Source organism: Eutrigla gurnardus (genome assembly GCF_963514095.1).
Source record: "Eutrigla gurnardus genome assembly, chromosome: 19".
Lineage (NCBI taxonomy): Eukaryota > Metazoa > Chordata > Actinopteri > Perciformes > Triglidae > Eutrigla > Eutrigla gurnardus.
In genome coordinates, this window is record NC_139930.1 from 18499850 (window position 1) to 18525451 (window position 25602).

At 43.7% G+C, this 25602-nt stretch overlaps 1 protein-coding gene across 2 annotated transcripts in view; it reads left to right on the forward strand.

Annotated features, from left to right (window-relative positions):
- col5a1 (procollagen, type V, alpha 1) overlaps positions 1-25056 on the forward strand; it is a 66066-nt gene extending 41010 nt beyond the window's left edge. The window contains exons 23-66 of one of the 2 annotated variants that reach the window (XM_084036114.1): positions 415-468; positions 565-609; positions 1183-1236; positions 2573-2617; positions 2828-2881; positions 3378-3422; positions 3791-3844; positions 5659-5766; positions 7374-7427; positions 7840-7893; positions 8566-8610; positions 8706-8759; positions 8845-8889; positions 8981-9034; positions 9128-9181; positions 9280-9333; positions 10191-10298; positions 10472-10561; positions 11054-11107; positions 11326-11433; positions 11524-11631; positions 12677-12730; positions 12821-12874; positions 12964-13071; positions 13165-13218; positions 13334-13441; positions 15350-15403; positions 15522-15629; positions 15998-16051; positions 16138-16191; positions 16282-16335; positions 16442-16495; positions 16590-16697; positions 16808-16861; positions 16939-16992; positions 17223-17330; positions 17466-17519; positions 17598-17633; positions 17718-17771; positions 17864-18131; positions 18779-18891; positions 20415-20483; positions 22469-22702; positions 22815-25056. In XM_084036114.1, the coding sequence (XP_083892240.1) occupies positions 415-468; positions 565-609; positions 1183-1236; positions 2573-2617; positions 2828-2881; positions 3378-3422; positions 3791-3844; positions 5659-5766; positions 7374-7427; positions 7840-7893; positions 8566-8610; positions 8706-8759; positions 8845-8889; positions 8981-9034; positions 9128-9181; positions 9280-9333; positions 10191-10298; positions 10472-10561; positions 11054-11107; positions 11326-11433; positions 11524-11631; positions 12677-12730; positions 12821-12874; positions 12964-13071; positions 13165-13218; positions 13334-13441; positions 15350-15403; positions 15522-15629; positions 15998-16051; positions 16138-16191; positions 16282-16335; positions 16442-16495; positions 16590-16697; positions 16808-16861; positions 16939-16992; positions 17223-17330; positions 17466-17519; positions 17598-17633; positions 17718-17771; positions 17864-18131; positions 18779-18891; positions 20415-20483; positions 22469-22702; positions 22815-22961 (3396 nt within the window). In that variant the 3' untranslated portion in view covers positions 22962-25056. Of the gene's footprint in view, positions 1-414; positions 469-564; positions 610-1182; positions 1237-2572; positions 2618-2827; positions 2882-3377; positions 3423-3790; positions 3845-5658; positions 5767-7373; positions 7428-7839; positions 7894-8565; positions 8611-8705; positions 8760-8844; positions 8890-8980; positions 9035-9127; positions 9182-9279; positions 9334-10190; positions 10299-10471; positions 10562-11053; positions 11108-11325; positions 11434-11523; positions 11632-12676; positions 12731-12820; positions 12875-12963; positions 13072-13164; positions 13219-13333; positions 13442-15349; positions 15404-15521; positions 15630-15997; positions 16052-16137; positions 16192-16281; positions 16336-16441; positions 16496-16589; positions 16698-16807; positions 16862-16938; positions 16993-17222; positions 17331-17465; positions 17520-17597; positions 17634-17717; positions 17772-17863; positions 18132-18778; positions 18892-20283; positions 20353-20414; positions 20484-22468; positions 22703-22814 lie in introns of both variants that reach the window. The other variant, XM_084036113.1, reaches the window with a different exon arrangement.
- The last annotated feature ends 546 nt before the right edge of the window (positions 25057-25602 follow it).

Here is a 25602-nt window from a genome sequence, read left to right on the forward strand (position 1 = left end):
CCCCGGCCGGAGCAGCTCGTCTGCTCTGCTGGGAAAGTTCCAACTAGGTAGAGATGGAAGATCGGCGGCTTTTCCAGACTCCTGGACCGGGGCGGCGTAATTAATTGCCATTTATCTGAGAGAGGAATGTGCTTGTGTGTTTGTGGTTCAGTGCTTTCTGTCATTAGGAAAGTGAGAGTCTGTGTGTGTGTTTGTGTGTGTGTGTGTGTGTCTTCCACCTTGAGCCAGAGCAAGATCTTCTGCTATGTTTTGCCTGTTTAGGTATAAACAGGGTCTAACTCCTGATTTATCAGTTGAGAGCAGCTTTTAAAATAACTCCCTTCACATGGGAGGTTTTTACTGGAGTCAATAATTTAAAGTATCTCGGTATATGTAAGGAGATTTCCTAAAATGTACTTCTTCATTTCACTTCAGGGACCTCAAGGAGAGCCAGGACCTCCCGGACAGCAAGGCAACCCGGGCACCCAGGTCGGTGATGAATAGGCCTCGTCTGACATTTGATTTTTTTTATCTCTCATCCATCACATAAAATGTTCTGAGTGTTTTTTTGTATCCTCTCCACAGGGACTCGCAGGGCCCCAAGGTGCCATCGGACCTCCAGGAGATAAGGTGAGATATCAAATGATCGGCCATCTCCGCAGGACAAAAAACCCCCCCAAAACAATCCAGCTTTATAAAATATTAATAAACGCAGACACCCAAAATGTATGAAATTGCAGGGAAATTGTCTCATTCATTTGCATGAGCTGAAAAAGCCCAAGTTGCTATCTTAGTCAGCCCAAATGCTTATCACCCCATTATGCAAACGCGTCCTCACCCCCGACGTGGGAGCAAATAGTGCCGAGTAGACAGATTTTAATTCCTGATACATTTTAATCCAATTTCAGCTCGTGCCAGTTTGTGTGGAGGGTATTCAGTTTATTATTGAACAGCGTGAGAATGAATAATTTAGGTGTAATGTGTTTTTTTTTCCCGCCTGGTTTATAAATGAAATCCTAGAAAGCTGCAGCGTTTTTGATGGAGCACAATAGAGTCGAGATAATTATTTGAAGGCGTCGTTAAGTGATCGGCGTGTTGGAATGCTGATGTTAGCGTTTAGCGTTGCTGCAGACTCTCAGTCCTGATTAGACGGACTTTTATGATCCATCCGACCTTTCATTGCTGTGTTTGTCTTCCATCTAGGGTCCGACTGGAAAGCCAGGCTTGCCAGGAATGCCAGGAGCTGATGGACCCCCGGTGAGTTCACACACCCATCCCCTTTTTCTCCCTCACCGTCTCTTTTAGAATTTGCAAATGTTTAATTGCCATAACTGTGGAAAACATCACCTTTTACAGTTGCAGGGCAAGGCAATTTTATTTGTATAGCACCTTTCAACAACAAGGTAATTCAAAGTGCTTTGCATAAGACATTAAAAGCATTGGAAAGAAACACATAAAGAAAAAATTAGAAAAAAAAATAACAGGCGAATAAAATGTAGATAAAAAAAATAATTATAAAAATTCAAGCAAATAAAATTATATAAAAAATAATTATAAAATAAAAACAAGCAAATAAAATTAAATAAAAATTAATTATAGAAATTAAAAACAAGCAAATAAATTAAATAAACTACAACAAGCAAATACAATTTCATTAAAAAAGAATTATACAAATAAAAACAAGCAAACAAATAAAAACAAGCATATCAAAGGAATAGAAATTACAGCGCAGTATGAGCAATTCATGAGTTGCATCGTTTACTGAAACTGTTTATTGTTTGCTTGCTTACAGTTTTACCCTGAGATCATTATTTGTCTGTGTGAAACAGCACATTAACACAACAGGTAACCTTTGAACAACCTGCAAACGCCCCGTTCCCCATTCATACTCCTGTGTTAATGGTGTGTCTTATAAAGCACCAGGCGGCAACTTAGAGACGTGAATCACTAGTGAGAAAAAAAATTAAATAGTGTAGAAAATGAGGGATTAGCTGAGAGAGACAGGGATAAGAGATGGAGGAGAGCGGACACAGTACAATGTACTCGGCTGCCTTTAATGGCTTTCAGAGAGTTTTTGGAGACGAAGACACACTCAGCTTCTTTCCTTTTCTTTTTTTTATTCAGCCATTTGTTGCATCTTCCATCAACCGGCAATGTTCTCTCTGAATCTCCATGCCCCTCGTATCTATTTCCTCTCACATCACTGAAAACCCATCAGAGGCTCTGCAGGGCTCCTTTGTCTCATGAGACTGCAATCAATTTCCTTCCATTTTTTCCCCAAACATCCATATTAGATGTGTTTTTTTTTTTTCATTGTGTGTTTGTACACATGCACCGCACACAGTAATGTATTGTGAAGTCGTCAGTCTTGGCTATGAGGGCTCAGTAATAGCCGATAGTGCTTCTATAATTCTCCTGCATTAAGGTTAAAAATACCAAATGAGATTGAACTCTGAAGACTCCAATTTTCCACTTTCATACATCCTCCCATAGTTTTACAACTTAATCCCTCCATTACAGGCGGTGTTGGAGTATTTATGGTGGTAATTACCCCGAGATGGGATTCAATAATATTTCTCTTAATAATTCACAGGGTCACCCTGGGAAGGAGGGGCCAAACGGAGAGAAAGGACACTTGGTGAGTTTAATTTCTTTCCCCCCTCAAAACTTCTTTCAGAGATTTTTCTGAATTTCTTTGAGCTTTTCTTCCTCCTCCCTTTGTCCTAGTTCACATTAGACACATTTGCATAAACATATTTTTTTTGCATTAATGTGGATAGCATTAGCACTGTGTGTGTGTGACTGTAAGTGTGTGTGTGATACACTAAACATCTCTCTCTCCCCCCAGGGCCCTGCTGGCCCTCAAGGACCCCTTGGTTATCCTGGGCCGCGAGGCGTGAAGGTGAGATGATTATCAACTCATACATTTGTGAAATCATCAAATGTGGTACCTTATTATGGGCTAATAGTTGCACATTATCTTATTAAAATGCATTAAAAAAAAACTCAATGTTAATTTTTCCAAGGTTTTTTTTTTGCAACAACTAAGTGTTGCAAATTAAAAGCTCCAATTTGCATATTTGCTGCTTAACCGTCGAGAGTGGAACGGCCTTTTGTCACAAAAACCATCTCAGTGATGCAAAGATGGAGACAGGAGAGTCACCGCCTCAGATCTTTACATCACTTTGCTCACGTATGACGGCTCAAGGCGGAAGACAAAAGGATTCCCATCAAGTAAAATCCAATCATTAAAGCTTGGACGGAGAAAGAGAACGGGGTGGGGGATCATGAAAGCGCCCTGACTTCCGGCTAAAAATCCCCCTCAGTTACAAGATGAGCTGATTGGTCCATGTTGTCCGGCTTCACATCTGTCACATCTGTGTGTTCTTGCATCACAGGGAGCGGATGGCGTGCGCGGTCTTAAAGGGCACAAGGGTGAAAAGGTAAGAGAGCTCACACTTATTGGCTGAGAAAGTGTCCGTGCGAAAGAAAGCAGACAAACCAGAGACATGGTGTTTTTTTGTTGTTTTTTTTTAATCAATTATACCCAAATATAACAAGTGTGGTGGTCTTGCATGGAATGTTTCATGCAAATGATAATCTCGCTGAAATCCTGTAAAACTGATGCTGCGGAAGAAAGAAAAGAAAAGGCGATCAAGAGTTTCTATGGCAACGGGAGGGGAGGGGGTTGCCAAGACTCGGCATCTGTCTGTGTCTGCATGAATATGAATAGCACGCGAAATGTTTGAACATCTGTATGATCCCGCTCTTCATCCTTTTATGGCGTCCTCACCTCTTCGTCTCCTTTCAGGGAGAAGACGGGTTCCCCGGCTTCAAGGGAGATATGGGGCTCAAGGGCGACAGGGTAAGGCTGCTTTGTTTGGATTATGTGTGTCACTCATCACGGAGTTTTGGAAACACTCAAAAATAATTAGACGACTTCAATATCTGTGCTATGAGTTGTGTTTGGGGCTTGGTTTTGTTTCGGGGGGTGGGGGAGTGACCTTTACCTGAACTAAGTGTGAAATCACTCCTGAGGTGTTAGGTCCCCTCATGGCCTTCTGCGACTGCTGTGGAATTGTGGGTAATGAGCAAACATAAGGTGTTGCTCCTATTGCCAGCTGCTGGCGATGTGCTTACGTGAGTAGCAGCTTCCAATCCTCCTACTTTTTTTCCCGGTCCTCCTAACCTAGACAACTTTACACCAAAGCGCCGCTTTTTGAGAGGCGGAGCCAGGAGGAGATCCTTCTCCGCACTTAGGGGATTTATGATGTCAAGTTTAGTTGTGGGGGAAACTTTTTATCTTTTTTTTTACAGTGAGAAACATAACCCCGGTAGTTCAGACATCAATCCCCTCCCCCGTATCCCTGACCGGGCCTGTCATGGCTGAACACGGAAAGGAAGTAGAAATCAATGGCACTCTAAAGCCCCTTCAACCCCGGAGAGAGACGCGGCGCTCCGGCCCGGTTTCCTCTGGAGATGCAGCAGATCCAGATGAAAGCGAGGATTTGAGGAGTTCCCGAGGAGACGCACGTGGACTAGAATCTAAATGACTCAGGGTTTTTTTTAAGCAGGCCTATGAAGAGCGTCTGTCGGTGGGAGAGTGCTTTAATTTTAAACTCTTTGATGAGCTCGCGATTGTGCGAGAGTCAAGTGCGGTTTGCCTGACGGCGCTGTCCTCTGGGTCGCCGCGGCAACGACCAGTTGTCAGGGCGAGTTTGTACTCTTGTCACTTAGCCGGTGACTTCGCTAGAAGGCGGGAGGCGATAATAGGGTCGCTACCTGCTACTGAGGGGGAAAATAACTTTTAACGCAACTTTTTACACTTACAGCGGTTTTTAAAGGGTTAACCTGAAAGGATGGACTCGTTTTCTTTAAAAGAATATGGTGTACTTATGACTCAACGAAAATGACAGTAGTCCATATACTGCCAAGAAATATTCCTGACTTAAAAAAACATCCTTCGGTATTAATTGTTTCAGAGTTAAGTTAATAGAACACGATTCATTTTATTTAATTGTATTTTTCCTTCGAATACAAAGTGCAAAATTTCCGTCACATAAAATATTTCATACAAATAAAAATTATTATATATAATTATCCATGTATATGTGTAGATGGGATATTGTTTATTTACTTTACGTTAGACATTTATTTATGAATATATTTTTGGATGTCTGAAGGAGAAAAAACAAGTATTGGAGTAATGTTACATTGTACGCTTTAAATGTGCTGCTTTTTCATTCCCTGTGATCAACAACAAGGGAAAGAAACTTACTCTCATTAATGTATGTAATACTCTGAATACAAAAACATTTAAATCAATAAAATCATTCAAGATCGAGGAGGGACAGGAGGAAACTTAAAATTATTAAACGTAATTTACATAAAGCTTTGTTGATAATTGACGAGGGCCTGTCATCAGATTTGATTAAAATATTGCTAAATCCTCATTGGCGCATGGAAATACTTGACTTCGCCTTTTTCTGACTAAGCCCCGCCCACTTAAAATCTGTAAGAAAAACAGAGGGAAGTAATGCAGTGTTTGATTGCAGTAATGAGCCAAGAAATGTAGATATACGCGAGTAAAAAGGCAGAAAAAGAAGAAAAGACAAGACAATAGAGGTTTTCAAACATGTACAAAGAACATGACTACTTCCTGCTTCCTGTGCTTTCCAGGGAGAGTTTGGACCAGCAGGACCCAGAGGAGAAGACGGTCCCGAGGGACCAAAGGGTCGCTCAGGTCTCCCGGGAGATGCCGGTCCTCTTGGTACAGGCGGTGAGAAGGTAAGCTCCGGGTTGCCAGTTTGGTTTCTGCAAAACCCCCCCCAAAAAAACACTCAAATCCCCTAAAAAAGTAGTTATTCCAGCCTTTGTCTCCTGAACAGTAACTGCTCTTAAACCAGCTGGGAACATGAAATCAAATCAGTTCATCACTTTGTTTGTCGACATGTTTGCGGTTTTCCCTCTGGAGGCCTCTTTAGTGGTCTTTTACATTCTCTTCAGTAACGTCGAGTGTCATCCAGACTGCTCCAAACAACGTCGCACAAATACCGGATATCACAAGCCGCAGTTGGAGGGAAAACCACGGCCATGTTTAAGGACCGCACTACACGTGTTGTTCATCCTTAAAGCTTAGAGTGAGAGTCCTTCAGCTGATTTGCATTGTGGATGTAGACGCTGGTCTGAATCCGGTTTAATGTGGCATCACTACCATGCAGAAACGACAAAGACACACGTCAACAATAAATGACGATTAAAATCGCCTCATATGACACAATGACAGCATGAATAAGGATGACACATTGAATAAAACACAATTTACCACCAATTAGAAACCAAGAATTACAAATTTACAAAAAACAATAATATGAGGCTGCAAAAGCAACACACCTAAAAAAAAGAAAAAAGCTGTTTCAGAGCCAACAATGTTTTGTTTTAATGCCCTTTTGAAATAAATCTATTATTTATTTGTTTGTTATTATTATTTGTTATTATTTTTGCATTACCGATAACCCTTAAATATACGAAATATATTATTTTATTTTATTTTTTCATTTTTTTCATTTTTTTATTTAAAGGAGTCATCACCAGGAAATCGCAATTTCTCTTGTTAAAACATGCATATCTGTGTTTGACCTCAGTTGAAACTTGCCTGAAAGGCTGGAGTTTGAAAGTGGCGCCGTTTTTTCGCTTCTGCTCTTTTTCCGAACAGGAATAGCACACAAGGGTGTGCATTCCTAAAGCACGAGATTTTGATTCTGCGCCTTCGGTGACGTCACCGTGGCGGCTACTTGCATAAGCCCACCCCTCTTTCACCACCCAACCCCGCCCCGTCCGCTACCTGAAATCGCCGAAGCGCCGCCATTATGTTTTGGAGTCTGCATGCAGGCAAGCCCCCCCGGCTCTGTCCTTCCTGCGGCGAATCAACGCGCGCCTCATTACATATTATACAACGCACATCCGGACCAGTCAAAACCTCGCGCGTAATCTCGCGTGATAAAATCGCGGTACGAAAAAGGGTCAGAACAAGCTCAATGTTTGATTAAAATTTTTTTTTTTTTTTCTAATAAGTTTTACGAATTGATCCAAAGCGATCCAAGGGGGGCTGGATACGTATAAAACCAGGTTATGACTCCTTTAAAAAAAGAAGAAAATAATTTTATGTTTGTTTTTATATTATTATATATCTGTGCGGTATAATGTACACCAATCGATTTAAATAAAAATTTGAAAGAAAAAAAAATACAAAATATGTCATGGTGTCTCACTTAATTAATAACTTTTAATTAGGTAACAGAATTAAATCATGTAGGGGAAAAAACAGTTAATCATGTCCTCTGTTTTGGTTTTGTGTGTTTATCTGTCTCTGATGTGTCTTTTCTCCTCTACAGGGTAAACTCGGAGTACCTGGATTACCAGGATACCCAGGAAGACAAGGACCAAAGGTAATTCTTCCTCACCAATAGTGTATTTCACTACTATCTCTATAAACCTCTGCACCGTAAACCCCTCTTGATAAGGAGGCCAACCACACACATGCACGTCTGTGCTTATTTGAAAGAGAATTAATTTCCGTGCACGTGGCGTCTGAACTTTTTTGGACGGCCTCGTCCTTTCGCCCCTCCAGCGAAGCCGCGGTCTGACAAGTGGACATGCTTGAAGCTCTCTGATCAAAGAGGCGGGATTTGAATATGCCTTTTGGTGTCGGCTCTCCGCCGCTGATGTGACAACAATAAAACCACGCTTTTATCTGTGGACTCCCCGATCCGTTTAATATGCCAGAGGGGATATCTCATGGGAATAAACAAGGGATATCATATTTTTAAGGTTTGTCTCTTTCTTTCTTCTCCCACGCAGGGATCTCAAGGTTTCCAAGGTTTCCCCGGCGCCAACGGAGAGAAAGGAACTCGGGTATGTCGGACAGGCTTCTTATTATTCCTCTCGTTCCTACACGGGGTCGGATCAATAGGGGCGTAGCGCCGCAGACAGCTTCCCGTCCCAGCGCCCACATTTATCAACATGGAGGAAGTAGCATGGCTAAAGATAAAGATTTTTCACCAAGGACAGAAAGACGATTCCTTCTTCTCTACCACTTACACAACTCATTTCCAACCAAACCCAAAAGCATTGTTTATCACTCTGCCGGCAATGTTTCATTTTTCTTTGTTTAAGGGACGGGCCATTAGCTCGCCTGCAAAGAGTAATGGTTCGCCAGGCGCATAAAGCTTTTCATCTTCACAAAACATTTTAAGGGGGGGAGAATATGAGACCAAGTTCCCAGAGGTAAAAAAAAGAAGAGATAATAGTGCCATTAATGTAGTTTCAGAGAACTTAAAAGCCACACAAAAAAAAGAAGATATTGTTTTTCTCATTAAAATTGTATGCAGCCACTGTAATTGTTTTAAAACCTTATATTGCTGTGTATTAAAGTGGTAGTAATTCATCTAAGTGCCATGATGAATATTAATGGTATTTTTTGACGAGTGAATGATAAAAGATGATAGATTCTGTTTGTAAATGTGACTTGTCCGCTTGCGTTCGACTCTTTGTTGATGAAGATGCGTCCTCTTGTTTTGTCCACAGGGAACAGCAGGGAAGCCCGGCCCACGTGGACAGAGAGGACCAACGGTTAGTCTTACTCAGCAGACTCGTGCTTGTGTGCAGATGGCAGATCTTGGCACTTGGACCCCCTTTTTTTAATGCTTTTTGTCTTTTTCCTCCAGGGGCCTCGTGGAGAGAGAGGACCGAGAGGACCAACTGGAAAAGCCGGACCAAAGGTGCGTTGGATGCTTCGTACGCGGCTTTGTGTTTTTGCGTACATTGTGGTGAACGTTGACCTCTAACTCCTTCTTGTCTCCTCAGGGTAACTCAGGGAATGATGGCCCACCAGGACCCCCCGGTGAGAGGGTACGTACCTTCACACTTTATATTTTATTCTCATCTCAACATGTAGAATCACTTATTATTCACCAAACATCATTTTGACCTTTTGTTTCAGGGTCTTCCAGGGCCTCAGGGACCAACAGGCTTCCCAGGACCAAAGGGCCCTCCTGTGAGTCCACACACACACACACACACACACACACACACACACCGTCTATAAAACCCATCTTCTTTCATTCATACATGTGTGTGTGTTTCCCAGGGACCTTCAGGGAAAGACGGCCTGCCTGGACATCCTGGACAGAGAGGAGAGACTGTGAGTGATCTCGTCTTCATCACTTACATCTGTATTCAACACGGTCGCCGTATGGAAATGTAACTCTTGTTTCTTTTCACCCTCCTTGTGATAAACAGGGATTCCAAGGCAAGACCGGCCCTCCTGGACCTCCAGGCGTGGTTGGACCTCAGGTGGGCCACTGACCATCTTGTTGTGTTGCTCCCATATATGTTTTATCAGCACGACTTATTGATTGGATTCTTCGGTGAAGAAGAGACGAATCTCCTGAACAGAGACCTGAATGGGATCGCTAAAAAGGGAACAGCGTGTCGTTGTTAGGGGCAACTATTGGCAGAAATGCAATTTTAAAGCCTAACCAGACCAGACACTGGTGTCAATTTGACTCTAAATGGACCATAATGTACTAAATCAACATCATGCTGTATTGAAGAAGACTTGAAACTAGAGATTGAGATCATAAACGCTCATTTTGCAACCAGAGGAGTCGCCCCCTGCTGGCCAGATTGCCGCCTGCTTAAAACGAGCCATACATATCTACATATGGTGCTCTCGACAGGTCCATTTTTTAAATTTGCCTTTTCCCTGCTAGATGCCACCAAATCCTCAACGCTAGTGAAGCTACCAGAAGGCTCTCAGCATTTTTTTTGTCTTTCGTACCTGTGTATCTCCCCGGCAATAACTTAAGTGTTGTTTATCCTCTTTTATATTAGCAATGGGCTCTTCATCCATTATGCATACAAGGTTTAACAGACTTCCCCTCCCAGACGCTCTGCTAAAGCCAGCTGAGAACATTGATGATAACGGAGCTGTATGTGGCCTTAATGACTAGTAGGCCTCCCACACAGCAAATGCTCAGCTTCTCCCTGCAGTTTCCTAATAGATGGAGAAATTGTATCTTTATTTTTTTTTTATTGAATTGCTGATTTTGCTCACGGGTGTTCCTCTTTACTGTAGCCCCTCTTCTTCACACCTTTAATAGCTGTAGATGCCTGTGATTATATATTTGTTTCTCTTTCTCCAATTGTAGGGACCAACTGGTGAGACTGGACCAATGGGAGACCGAGGTCATCCTGGACCCCCGGGCCCACCTGGTGAGCAGGGTCTACCCGGTGCTGCAGGCAAAGAAGGAGCCAAGGTGAATCCCGAAGCTCTACATATATTGCATATTTCCTGAAGCACGCAATAACACCTTGAGTTTTATAGGATGATTCGACCACGCTCATCTGAGTTTAATTAGGAACAATAAATCCCACAGCACCACAACCCTGCGTTCACAGACAACTAATAGCATTGTGCTTTGACCTACAGGGTGACTTCGGTCCTGTTGGCCCAGCGGGTAAGGATGGCCCTCCTGGACCACGAGGTTTCCCCGGAGAGAGAGGTCTGCCTGGCCCTGTGGTGAGTATTCCCTTCTGCATCTCACAAATTCAATATCTCTGCCACAGATTGTTTATTGCATAATATTTCCGGGCTATTAATTCGCTCTAAGACTGCGGTTAACTTCAAGAATCAGACACGATGGCGCCTCCCAGAGTGGGTTTCAGATGAGGCTGTTTATTTATCAATACATATTTTTGACTTTATTCTAACTCGACAAAGTCCAGCTAGTTACGCGATTCACCCTCTTGTTGTTACTGCAAGGAATCGTTCCAACCCCGGGATGTAGAGACGATGTGATGCACCTGTTCCCTTCTGCAACATAAAGGATGTTCGCTACACCTTTTTTTCCCCCCGTAAAATAGCCGCTCTCAGCCTCCACTTCGGGGGAGTATAGGAGGTTTGTCCCGTCTCACGCTGAGCACCGTTTGAAGGAGTGCGTATGGCAGGATGTGTGCTTTACCCAACAGATGTGTTTGTTTCCTCAAGCCCTCATTTTCTCTTGTTCTGCAGGGGGCTCACGGCCTGAAAGGGAATGAAGGACCTCATGGCCCACCTGGCCCCGCTGTGAGTACAATTTACTGCATCGCATCCTCTGTTTGTCACTCTTCCATATTCTGTCTCTGGGAATTGTCCTCGCACCCTCAGTCTTATATAATATAATTATATGCACAGTTTGCTCCTTACGTAAGCGAGGTCTGACCTATTTGGTGGATGAACCTGGTGATACCTGATGTCTACATATTTCTGATCCACTAAACTGTTGCTGTGCGGCGGCGCTGTAGGGTTCTCCTGGTGAACGCGGTCCCGCTGGTCCAGCCGGACCTACGGGTCTCCCCGGACGCCCTGGCCCTCAGGGACCTCCAGGCCCTCACGGAGAGAAAGGTGGACCGGTAAGAGCATCGCATTATATAGAGGGTGCTGTGACGTTACAGGAAAAATATTGGATTTTCAACATTCTGGAAAAATATCTGTATTTTTAGGGAGAGAAAGGACCTCAAGGCCCAGCTGGAAGAGATGGTATTCAGGGACCAGTGGGTCTGCCAGGACCTGGAGGACCTCCTGGACCACCTGGAGAGGATGGAGACAAGGTGGGTAACTTCTCATATTTTGTCTTTGTCCCCTTAAAATGAAAATCCAGTAAAGCTGCATTGAATTTTTTGTTTTTGATGATGCACCCCCCCACACCTTACAAAGCTGCTTAACTTCTCTTTACCTGCGACCTTAAACGCTCTAAAGGGAATCAGCCCCACAGAGTTTGCATCACATTAGCAGATCTTTAAAGATGCCTTCTCACAGCTTTGTGCTCCTCTCTACAAACAGACGGAGGGGAGGGAGGGATTTTTTTTGGTGGCGACAACAGAATGTGTGAATGTGACCCTTCATTATTCACAAGCGGGGGAACAACTCCTCTAAAAACATTTGCAAGCAGATCAGCCGCGGATATACTCGGAGGATAATCTCTTCTCCTTTGAAGAATGCCTCAGTTCTCAACGGGCCCGGCAGTGGTCCCTGTGGTACACACGGACGCCGAGGATACAGAGGGGTATTTGCCGTGCAGATAAAAAAAAGAGGATCTGGCGAGCTAATGTTTACACACATTTAGACACTTTCTCATTATGAGTCCCGTCCACGGGGGGAAAAAAGCAAAGCCTTTTATTTTAAGCCCGACACCGCTTCACAAAGAGCATCGTCTGACTCAAACCCCTGAAAAAGCAGACGCCTTTGGCTTTGGCAGATATTAACATTATTTCTCCAAACACCCACAGTGTGGAGGCTTTGAAAGAACTCTGGGAACGCCGGTGCAAACAGGTTGAGACGGGACTTATTATTGTGTTTTTGGCTGCAAGCGGCGTCGGTCACAAGATAGAATAGAATATAGGATAGATAGAATATCCCCCCTTGGATATTTGGCACCAGACAGAGAGATGTAATTGAAATATCCTGACAGATTCTCTCTGATGGAGCTGAGAGTAGGTTTTATTATTGTGCTTTGACGTGTCGGATTCTGTTCCGCTGTTTGATGATGAATTGAATATTATTCTTTGTCACATATTTATCTCCCCGTCACCTGTGTTACTTTGAGTCAAGAGTTATATCTGTGATGTCAAAATCTGTGATGATGTCATCCCACAGGGAGAGCTTGGAGAGCCGGGCCAGAAAGGAGGCAAGGGTGACAAAGGAGAGCATGTAAGTTGGTGTTTATTCATAATGCTTTTCATGTCTGATCCATTTATACTGTGAATTCTGTGATTAATTTGCGTTTCCTCTCTTCTGCAGGGTCCACCTGGTCCCACCGGCCCTCAAGGACCCGTTGGAGCACCTGGTCCTGCTGTAAGTGTGTCCAGTTTGCTGTAAAACCAACAGTACTACCCCCCCAAGCCTTTGCGTTCCCTCATTGTGACCCCCTTGTCGTTGTTCAGGGTGCCGATGGTGAGCCTGGTCCCAGAGGTCAGCAGGGTCTGTTTGGTCAGAAGGGAGATGAAGGATCAAGAGGATTCCCCGGACCTCCAGGCCCAGTTGGGCTGCAGGTGCGGACTTCTAGGAAACATAGAAACTACGGTGGGATGTTGTGATTAAAGAAACATTTTGACCAATACTGATGAACCCTCTCCACTCCGCAGGGCTTACCTGGTCCACCTGGTGAGAAAGGTGAAACCGGAGACGTTGGTCAAATGGTAAGTGTGTGTTAATATACTGAACATAAGGGTTATCATTCAACACATCACATTACCAGACATTTGCATGCAAAGTCCCTTTAATTCATTAGACTGTATCTCCTCTTCTGTGTAGGGTCCACCCGGCCCTCCTGGTCCAAGGGGCCCCTCAGGACCCCCAGGTGCCGATGGACCTCAGGGACCTCCTGGCGGTATTGGAAACCCTGGTTCTGTTGGAGAAAAGGTAAACTTCTTCTTTATGTCTGCTTTGGGACTGGAGAGTTTTGGTTTAATCAATCCATAACATTTTGATGGGGTTTTTTGCCACTTCTTCAGCTGGTGTTAGTGTAAACACAGTGTGTTTTACTGTTTTCTGGGGAATTATTTCTGCTAAAAGAGGAGTTGTGGGACTGAAGCGTCTCCGGTCTTCTAAAGTGGATGGGAGTCGTTGTGATCGTCCATTACGGAAGTCCACTCACCCTGTTGAAATGTATTGTTTCTAGTTGACAATGTATTCATCATCGACAGACGCTTTTTTCTTCCAGATGGTACATCTGGTCCCGTTCCAAAAAAAACCAACAAGCTGAGTGCCACGTCTCTCCAGATGTGCATTTTTTAAAATAAAGATGTTTTTTCCCCAAAAGACGCAGATAAAACACAACAAAGGCCCCTTGGTGTTTTAGGCAGCTGACTGTTTCAGACATTTTTCATACTAAACTCCCATATCAAGATATATGCGACTCAGTTTTTGTCCGGTTGAATGGATTTATTATCACTTTGGAAAGGACAGATTGGGCGCGCTAGCAGTTTGTTTGAGTGCTCCGTGGTGAAGACTGTGAATGATCCCCCTTTTAAAAGCCTTTTTTTGGGCCATTAATATTCTCCATGCCTATTTATATGATGATCCTTTTAAATAAGACAGGACATTTTTTCTTTTCCTTTCTGCCACAGTGACAGCTGCAAAGCAAATCTAATGGACACGCTGCGTCCTCCAACAGAACTGGAGATTATGAATAAATACTCAAAGACCTCGATGAGAAATGCATTATTAAAAAATGAAGGCAGAGCTCGTACAAATTTTGCTTTAGCAGCGCTGTGCACTTTCCCGTAGCGACGGTGTGATTCCTTTTATCTGGTTCAGTCAATAGAATCACCTTTTGCTCCTTTTCTAATCTCCCCCAGGAGGAGACAAACAAACACTCCTTTAGGGCTAATCGCTCTTTAGCTGATCTGGCGTTTTATTGGCTGGCCCAGGGAGCTGCCAAAGCCACTGAGCTTCCTTTTTTTGTTGTTGTTTTTTCGTAAATACATCCCTCATATATCATTAATGAACAGCTGTCCTTCATGCTCACGGTTTCCCTGCTGTCAGCGGATTTTTTCCCCGGCAGCCCGCGTTGGCGAGCATCTTGTTGTAAAGACGGGAGTCAAGGCCTCCTTAGATGCAACGTTGTAGAAAAAGACCCGCTGCCGATACGGGAGGGATCAGTCATGCTTAGAAACGGGGCGTACCAACCGGTTAGAGTGGGGTTTTTTTTCCCTGACGGCACCAACGGAAGGTTTGGAAGACGGCCAAACACTAATTTTGCAGCATCAACACAGAGATGTTGCTCATCGGCTCATCTGCAGAGCTGCATCAGATTTAAAGAGTTTATTATCGTATGCACAGCAAAGGAACGTGTTTCCCTTTCGTTTGCTGTCCACAGAATGCAAATAGTGCAAAAACAACGTCATTTAAAAGGGCAGCATGTGACAAAGTAAATCCTCCAGCAGGGACGGAGGTAGCCTTAAGTGACAGTGAGTAACGATAGCGCCCCCGGTGTAAAGGTGAGTCAACAGAGCAACTATCCAATAAGGCAGGTTGGTGGTGGTGGTGGGGGGGGGCAAGATATATGTGGCGGTTCCAGGGAGAACAGTGAGGTCAGCGCCCTGGTGTGCTCCAGCCACCCAAACTGCCGGCGCTTGATGGATTGAAATCCCTTGTGTCATCGCTTTCTATCGCCATTTGGGTGACAAGGGCATCGGGACAGTGAGGCCTCCTGTAACTGATGGGACTTTTAGATCCTCGTTGGATCAACAAATCACCTCTCGGGAAAAATGGATGTATCTCTCCCCCTTTTATAACCCCTCTCCCCCCTCCTCTCTTTCTTATCAGGGAGACTCCGGTGAAACAGGAGAGCCAGGTCTTCAGGGAGAAGTTGGCCCACCAGTGAGTTGTCTGATTCTCTTCCCTCCATATTTACATGAATAAGAACTGACAAAGAAGTATTTTATCTATATATATTTTTATGAGCATATCTGACATTTGAGCCATGAATATTTTTTAGGGTTCAAGAGGAGAGCGAGGAGAAAAGGGAGAGTCTGGTCCAGCTGGTACAGGAGGACCTCCAGGCCCCAAGGGTCCCCCTGGAGATGATGGTCCCAAAGGCAGCCCCGTAAGTCTACGTCCACCTCCAACGTCATTTTATTCTATAAATGAATAAAAGATGGAATGAAAATGTCACCATATTATCCAATCAAAATGTGCTGAAAACTCTTATTCTGGCACTAAAACATTCTGGAACTTAAAAACAAATATATTTATTAATTTAAGTTGTCCCTCCGTTAATTTTTGTATTATTTGTAAATGAAATCTGGCTCTAGCTAGACGGCTTTTTAAAGTCACTTGTCGTCCTGATAATAGAAATGTGTTGTATTTGTGATCCATCTCCAGCCAACACTGATTTCATGTCTCACAAAAGCAAGAACATTGTGACCTCAAACTAAATGTAGTAAGTTTAACTCACGCTTTATTGTTTTTCAGGGTCCAAGCGGTTTCCCCGGTGACCCTGGTCCCCCTGGAGAGACCGGTCCAGCTGTACGTATACATCAGTGAATGAACTTCATTCTTTATAGTTTGTTTTTGATGCAACGTGACTGAGGCTCTGTTTGTTTCTCATGCAGGGATTAGACGGACCTGCTGGAGATAAGGGAGATGACGGAGAGGCCGGTCAAGCTGTGAGTGTTTATTTATATTTTATGATTTTAAAAAAATCACAAAAATGAATTCTGTTACATTTTCATTTTTTTGTCAACATCTGAATCCAGGGTTCCCCTGGACCCACTGGAGAATCTGGTCCCTCCGGACCACCAGGAAAGAGAGTAAGTGCCGTCCTCTGCTCTCTGGTCCTCCAAAAAAATGTTATCCATGTCACAATGTTCACACTTTATATTCCACTAAAATAATCTGTCATCTATTTATGAATAGGGCCCCCCTGGAGTATCAGGACCTGAGGGAAGACAGGGAGAGAAGGGAGGCAAGGTATTACACCCGGATCTCCTGTTCATCTCCTGTTTGTAAACCAGTAACGTCAGCCTCACCAGTATAATATAATGGTTTTGTGTTTGTGTCAAAGGGAGAGTCTGGCATGGAAGGTCCCCAAGGAAAGACGGGCCCCGTCGGTCCTCAAGGATCACCTGGCAAGCCCGGTTCTGAAGGCCTCAGGGGCATCCCTGGCCCAGTTGTAAGTACCGTCACACCAATTCATCACAGGATGTTGTTGTTGGTGAATAAGCTGCCGAACATAAAAGAGCAATATCCATAGAAACGTGTCTGAATGGTGTTTCTGTGCAGGGCGAGCAAGGTCTACCCGGGTCCCCAGGCCCAGATGGACCCCCTGGACCTATGGTAAGTAGAAGCAACTCCTCCTGTAGATCACATAGTCTGATCTGGATCATCATTCAAAATGTTTCTCCCTCCTTCAGGGTCCTCCTGGTCTACCCGGTATGAAAGGAGACTCCGGCGTGAAAGGAGAGAAGGTCAGCCACCTGCACGAGTTCATCTGTGATGTAGAATTAGCATAACGCCAGGCCTAATGGACCTAGTTACAAGCAGATTGATTAGATGTGTTGTTTGCCTCGCCGCCAAATCATTACCGTAATGATTAGAGTAGTGTGGCAGATGGATGCGTGATATGGCTAATGTTTGCTGTGGTGTATTATTGACCGTTGTATTGATAATGTTTGTGTGTGTTGTTCTCTCCCCTCAGGGCCACCCGGGTCTTATCGGTCTCATCGGACCCCCAGGTGAACAGGGAGAGAAGGGCGACAGAGGTCTTCCCGGTCCACCAGGATCACATGGTTCCAAGGGAGACAATGTAAGCAAACACAAGTAGTGTTTATAAAAAGGTCCACACCTGCCCACGCACTCTATTCCAGTCGATACGGACGCAGCAGGAATAAACAATGCTTTGTTCGTTATGGATTCACACCTTTTTTTTTTTTTCCTTCAGGGTATTTCAGGTCCTTCAGGTCCACTCGGTCCCCTCGGTCCTCCTGGATTACCTGTAAGCCTCATCATGCATGTGTTTCACTGAATACTGGGAACCACCTGAGCCAATATTGATTATGTGATTTCTTTTTAGGGTCCTGCTGGTCCCAAAGGTGCTAAAGGGTCATCGGTGAGTGTTTTTCCTGAAACAGGAGCTGTAACAAGCATCAAGCATTGTTTGTGATTAACCTTTGCTTTAATTCGACCTTCTCAGGGTCAAACTGGACCAAAGGGAGAAACTGGCACAACTGGACCTCCTGGTCCTCCTGTAAGTTAAAAAAGACGTTTGACTCCTCTTATCCTCACTGTGAGTCATCGTCTCCAGACATTAACATAATCTCTGGCCGGCATCTGTAACAGGGCCCACCCGGCGACGTCATCCACCCGCTCCCCATGCAGTCCAACATGAAGGGCCGAACCCGCCGCAGCATCGACGCCAGCCAGATGATGGACGACCCCGCCGCCGACGCCAACTACAAGGACTACGACGACGGCATGGAGGAGATCTTCGGCTCGCTCAACTCCCTGAAGCTGGAGATCGAGCAGATGAAGCACCCGCTGGGCACGCAGAGCAACCCCGCTCGCACCTGCAAAGACCTGCAGCTCTGCCACCCCGACTTCCCCGACGGTTCGTGTTCCACTCTGAAACCAGGCTCGGTTGTGTAATAGTTTGTTTAATTACGCCGCTGTAATGGCCGTTATCACGCAGCATCGCTCAGTAAACGAAGAAGGAGGAGGGAGCTGTGTTGTTAATCTAGCTTCCACACACACACACACACACACACACACACATTTATACAGTTCGTCTACAGCGAGTCAGTGACTTGATAAATCAATAGGCAGAAAAATGATCTGCAAATACATCGACAATAACTTTTCAAGGAAACAAACGATTCATTGAGAAAATAATAGATTTCTCTATAATCATCATTAGTCGCAGCTCCAGAATGAACCATCATTACATGCTGCATCTTCAATATTTGCATATTTCTAATCCGTCACAGCTGTTAACACGAGTATTTCTGTTTAATTTTTCTTTCTTCGGAGGATGATGTTGGGATTCAAACCACGTCATAACATTTAATGCATTTATTACAATGTTTTATTGAATGTTTGCCTTATAAAAGTATTATTATATTATGAATATGATGTGGGCACAGTACAGACAGGATAGTGGAGACACAGGAGATACTTTTAGCACAGGAAATGTGCTGTACAGGAAGGGAAGTAGAGTACCAATCACTCTGTAATTGCTGTCTCCGTCTCCTTCTCCAGGTGAGTACTGGATTGATCCAAACCAGGGCTGCTCTCGGGACTCCTTCAAGGTTTACTGTAACTTCACAGCGGGAGGAGAAAGCTGCATCTTCCCAGATAAAAAGTCTGAAGGGGTGAGTCTGACCGTCTGTACACACACACACACTAACACACGGGGGTATATTACACAAAAAGGTTGGCTATCGAGAAAGATAGTTTTTCTTTGCTATTTCCACTTTGTGATTTGATTGACAGTCAAGTGAATGATTTTTTCCCTCCACACACACATCTGGGACTAACCACCGTGCATGCTTGATAAATAATATCTCCTTGCGTACACACACATAATTATCCTCCATGAGATTACCTGCAGCAGTGGATGACACAACATATTGCATTTATTTTACAAACGCGCTAAATCTCACTCTAGTCCTGACAGCTGTAAGGGGAGACGACTTCCCACACTCTTGTTTTTTTGGGTGCCATTTTTAGATGGAGGCGGCCATTAAGGGCCCCGTTAAGCCGTTTGGCAGGTGACAGACACGTCGCAGCGGATCCCCGGTTCATTATGCATGAGCGTGCGGTCGGAGAGCGGTGAAACACTGTCTTTGACAAGTCAGGGTTGTGTAATAGCACGGCGCTACAGCCATTTTAATGATCCCACTCACCAAGCCTCTAGAGGAGCAGGAGTTTGCTTAAGCTTAGAATAATGAAGCAGACTTTTTTTTTTTTTTTCTTTTTCTTTTTTTACAGCGAAATAAAGCCTGCGCTGTCAGACTGCAAACACACCCAAGCACATTTATTTATACACCGTCCACGCACTCGACACCATCGCAGTCACGAAGACAGAATCATGGATTCTAGAAAAAGTTAAAAAAATAAAAAAGTCACAGGAAGAATGTATTACCTGCTCAGTCCATCCCCGCCACCGAAGGTCACCTTGAAGGCAGCACGGGTCTAATGTATGCCATCTTCCTCCCCGGCGATAACTGATCCGCGGCTCATCATTCATTAACGCATTAAGACATTAATGACAGTTCCGTATCAAAACGCTGCCATCTAATTAGAGAGAAATCCATCCTTGTCATGGCGGAGATCATTAGAGCTGTGCCCCTGTTGGCCAATTCACAGCTTTAAATGGCATAACAAAGTTAGTGCGCCATGGCTGCACAGCACTAACACTGAACAGCAGGGGCGGAGGCCGCCGTACAAGAGCTCCTCGCAGGCCATCATTGCTTAATTAATCACTGTGTACTCATGAATTTTTCAGCAGCAATTAGCTGCCAGCTACGGTTTGTACTGTACAAAACGGCATTTACTAAAAAATCTTCTGCCCCGGACACCGGTTGGTCTGGTTGATCTTGCTGGATGCTATTTCAGGTTTCGACTCCCTCAGAGGACGAGCAGAAGGAGGAAGAGGGGAAGGAGAGAAACGAGCTGGGATGAAATTCTGTCAGATGTGTTTTTCTTTTCTTTAACGCTGCTGTTTTTCCCTCCTCTGCCTCTCTGTCGATCCATGCCCCCAGGCTAGGCTCACATCCTGGGTTAAGGAGAATCCCGGCTCCTGGTTCAGTGAATTCAAACGTGGTAAACTGGTAAGAACCTCGACTTCCCCGAGTCCTCTTCCCTTCCCTGAATACCCTGTTATATTTTACAGAGCAAAATGGCAAAATGGCCCAAAGACTCGCCAGGCACATGGTATAGTCACTACAAGAGAGGTTCCCTGGTAAGTGGCCCCGCCTGTGGACCCGGAGTCCTGGTTGACGACCTGGACTCTGCGGTTCCTGAGGCTCTGCATGCGTCTGGTTCGACACGAGTGTGTGTTTGATGCCGTGGCACCCTTTTGCTTGCCGGTTGCGGTGCATGACTTCGACGCGGGGCGATGCTCTCGCAAGGCAATGGAGGAGAGGATTGTGGGAGCACCACACCTCTGCATCATTAAGAGAGCATCTCCTAGTGACTGTGTGCCTCGACCCCCATGACTCAAGAAGCTTTACATAGCTGATTTAATAGTCCCCGTCTCTTCATTGCACATTACATTTTTTATTTAAGTCAAACCTCATCAGGTCATTTATCCTCTGCTGGTGTCTCCTCCCCTTTAAAAGTACATCTTAACCCCCCGAGTCAGGTCTGGCACACAGTCACCACCCAGGGGCTTCTGGGTATTCAGTCACTGTTGACTTGCGGCTGTGATGATGAAGAGGTAATGTTTCTCTGGCGATGTCGGGCTGGATCCACACGCTATGCAGGGGGGAGGGGGGGGGGGGGGCGGCACTCATCGACATGCAGAACCAAGCCTTCATTGTTTCTGTTTTGTAATGAATTAGCTAATTCATTGGCACTACTTTTTTGGAGAAGCTGCTTCTGTTCATGTCGAATTTGAGTGTCGGTACTCTGGGTGTGTATGTGCATGTGTGTGTGTGTGTGACAACCAGTCCAGAAAGACCGGGTCCAGGCTCACACGGGCGGTGTGCTGCTCTGGCTGCATGGGCGTGAATGCTGCATGCGCTCCACCCTCAAGTCAGTCCTGTGTGTCTGAGAGACGAAGCGACTATGTGGATCTAATGGATTCCTGATGGTTGGTATGTAGATAGTCACGCTCAGACATTCAAACCGAGCCGTGATGTGTTTTTGCCAAGCTGCCCGTCCTCATCAGCAGGATTACAAAGCGCTGTAATCACCTTAATGGAATACATCCGTTTGCTGCAACACGGGCTGGAGGAAAAAAAAAAAGCTAAATCTGGGTTAATTATAGGTTAATTACCAGGCAATTAACATATTAGCGCAACATATTTCCTGTTAGGATAATTACATTTTCATGCGCTTAACATAATTCGCTCATATTAGGTATGTATTTTTACATAATTGAAAATAATCAACATTTAAATGAGATATTTAGTTATGCTGATTTTCACATCAGTAGAGCTTCCAGACATGGAAATATTCTGTGCCTCCTTCCCTCATCTATATAGTATCATCACCTGATCTATTGCTTAAGAAATATGGACTGATCTAAATATTTGAACGTCATTTATTAAAACTATGTTATGTCCATTTTTTTCTATCATCAAAAAATCACAGTAAAAAAACAAAAACCTACAATGAAGTGATTCTTTTATCAAACAAACATTTTCTATAAAAGGTGAGCCACACGGCTGACATCTGGGCACTTTTTTTTATCTTAAGTCCTATTAACACTCGTCTGTTGTTAATACTCAAATCATGTACTAAATATGTATTAATCCACAAGATAAAATAGTCCCCAAAAATTCCACCTTTTGCTCTGGTTTCAGTGACGCTTGGAGTTGAAAAATCGATATTGTATTGGGCGGCAAAGTATCGCGATATATTGCCATATCGATATTTTTACCCACTCCTACCATCTGTTGAAGTAAATTTAAAAAATGTATCAGGTCAACGCCTCGCTCTCTCAGAGAGCATGTTAGTTTATTATATATTAATTTATATTCCCTCCACATCCTCGGATGACACCTCCTCTTTGTCAATAAGAAGCCCGCACTCGAATCCCAAACACAGCCGTAAAAAAACAGCAACATGAATGACAAAGTCGTAAATTAAATAAAAATAGCTCCCGAGAGACAAAAAAAAACAAAAACACTGCACAGTATAGACATGACTCAGCGAGTCTTCCCCCCCTTTGGTGTTCCATGTTTTTGCCGTTCCACTTAAAACCGGCGTTCCTCCTCGCAGCTCTCCTACGTGGACGCGGAGGGAAACCCCATCAGCGTGGTGCAGATGACCTTCATGCGGCTGCTGAGTGCCTCCGCCCGACAGAACATGACCTACAACTGCTACCAGTCGGTGGCCTGGCACGACCAGGACCAGGACAGCTACGACAAGGCCGTCCGCTTCCTGGGCTCCAACGACGAGGAGATGTCTTACGATAACAACCCCTACATCCGCGCCGTGGTCGACGGCTGCGCGGTGAGTCGATAAGAACCCCTCCGATCTCTGGAGATTGGTTTTTATTATTTTATTATTTTATATCCCTCCACACATGACTAACCTCCCGCTGTGTCTCCTTTCTCCCCCACAGTTGAAAAAGGGTTACGAAAAGACGGTACTTGAGATCAACACGCCAAAGGTGGAGCAGGTGCCGTTCGTGGACATGATGTTCAACGATTTCGGCGGCTCCACGCAGAAGTTCGGATTCGAAGTGGGCCCCGTCTGTTTCATCGGCTAAGACTGTTTTTACTGAACAAATGGAGAAAAGGAAAAAAATTTAAAAAAGCATATTTGTTTTCTCAGAAAAAAGAATAGGACAATTCTATTTGTATAAAAAAGTAACTTTTTTTTCCATAAAGCAACAAGTACGAGTAAAAAAAAAAATCAAGTCGAGAATACAGAATTTTATAGGAATAGAGGAAAATAACCTTGAAACCTCAGTGTGCCTTCTTCATCACATGCAAGTTTTGAAACTGGATGTCAGATCCTGCCTCCCACACACACACACACACACACAGACACACGCACACACACACACACACACCCTAGGCCCATGTCATCACATGATTTAGATGTTTTTTTCCAACGAAGGCGACTGCAGTACTTTGCCACGGACTCCATCTGATTTGGCTCCTTTTCCTTAAAATCTGATCTCATGTTTTTCCCTCCCTGGCTTTTTTCTTTCTCCACTTGTCTATCGTTGGTTTTGTTCGCTCATTAGCTACGGGAGCTTTGTTTGTGCATAATTCTCTCCCCATTCCCTTGGGATGGACCTTATATATATAAATATATATAAATAATTTTTATGTTTGTAAGTACATTCTGTATATTTTTTTCTCCTGGTAATGTTTATTGCTTCTGGCTTCAAAACATGCATGTGACTTTATTCATTGCGAAGTAGGAGACGATGGATACGGGGGAAACATTGTAGAAATATATCAAAAAGTGAGGAAATTCGACTTGTAAATTGAAAAAAAACAAACAAAACCAAAATACAAAATTGGGAAGTCCTGTCTTGTTGCAGTTGTGGAGCACACCTTGTTGTAATTTAAAAACAGAATGGAAATAAAAGACGAAAACAAGCTCTGTGATATTATGTGACAGTTTGATTTGCGAATACATTCCTCCCTCGGTGCCCTCTGAACTGAATCATTAACTTAATAAACAGCTTTTTTTTGTTTTCTCCCCCCCCCGAAGCACACATCTATCAGACTATGCAATGGGAGATGACGCCAAAATGTTCTTTTTTTATGAATAACACAAAGAAATCAAAACCTAGGTGCTATTTTCTCTCTTCTGTGGTGCTATGTATTTTTCTAGTTTGTGTTGTTTGAATGAAAGGAACCCCCCCTCCAACGTCCAACAGGTGGATCTCTGCTGCATCCATTTCTTTTTTTTTTATTTGTCTGTTTGTTGTTTGGGTGTTCAGCGGTGGCGTTTGCCGTTTTTCTCGACACATGCGCTCACAGATCAGTGCAGCATGGCGGCGTTTGTTATCTCCCGCTTCGGCGGACCGCACAGATAAGAAACGAGTGTCGGCGATTAACGAGAGGAAACCGAGGCGTTCTTTGCATATCGTTGCTCTTTATGGCTGCTGGATCCTCCACGTCACACTGATGGGAGTTGAGAAGTGGACTTGTTGTTGATTGGGACCCAAAAAAAAAGGATATGGTCCAAAGTTTTTGTTTGGCCAACGAAACCCTTAACTCTCCCGCCAAAAAAAAAAAGGTTTTCAGGTATATATTTAGCTTTAAGGTCCGCGGTGGCTTGAAATCTTTCTCTTTTTCTACCATTTTATTCTTGATTGTAGAAGCAGGTCAATAAATTAGAAAGATGAAAGCGTTGGCTTGTTGGTCTACTATTTTTTTTTGCCCTTATTGTAATTATGCTCTTTGTTCAAAACTATGCACTCTCTATGCTTATGACCACTAGTATCTACCACAGAATCGTTATGCCCTTCATACATAGGTTCGTTTTGTTTCCTTTAAAAAAGAAAAGAAAAAAAATCTTCAAATATGTGACTTGAACCATTTCTGTTAACTCGATATGCTTGTAGATCTTTGGCTTTATTTTCATTGTGATGCAGTACACCCAAATTTAAAACTTTCTTCTTCATAAAAAAAGGAGAAAACATTTTTTTGTACATTTCCAGAACCAGCAGTGATGCTGCCATTGTTTTTTTTTGTTTTGTTTTTTTTGTTTTGTTTTTTTGTAGATTTCCGTTTTGTCTGTCTTGTTTTTTTGTTTGTTTTCACAGTCTTGTCAAACCTGTGTAAGGATAAGAGGATAGAAGTTATATTGGTTTTTATGTCAATAAATTCAAGTTTACTGTGGCCATCCACTCTTGTATGTCTTTTGAAGCATTAAAACCTATCTGTATGCATGAAATTGTAAAGTTTTATTCTCTTGTTGTTATGACTGTGTAGAGCGACATGATCTCCAGGCCACGTTTTTTATTCATCGGGATGCGTCCGCCTTTTTTTGTTGTTTTTTTAACAGTGATGAATAAATATATATATATATATATAAAAAAAAGGTCATGTCCACAATTGTGAAGTGGAGAGAGAAAATGCTGAACTTGTAACTCTACCAAAGCCAATGTTCGATTGTAGTATATTTATTGTATTATTTAAAAAATAAATGTTAAATGACACCATAGTGTAAGTGTAAGAGGCCCCCTCTTTACGTGCACAAAAAAATGTTATTAATTTACCACATATTACACAACATATGGGCTCCTTTTTAAACGGAGCCTTCGTTTAAATCTACGATCCTCAATGTGTTGATGCTAAATTGGTCTGTTTAAAATGCATACCAAGGTAAGGCTGCTATCACTGTACTGCCATGTGTGTTTTAATACTCTCGCTCCACAAGAAAGA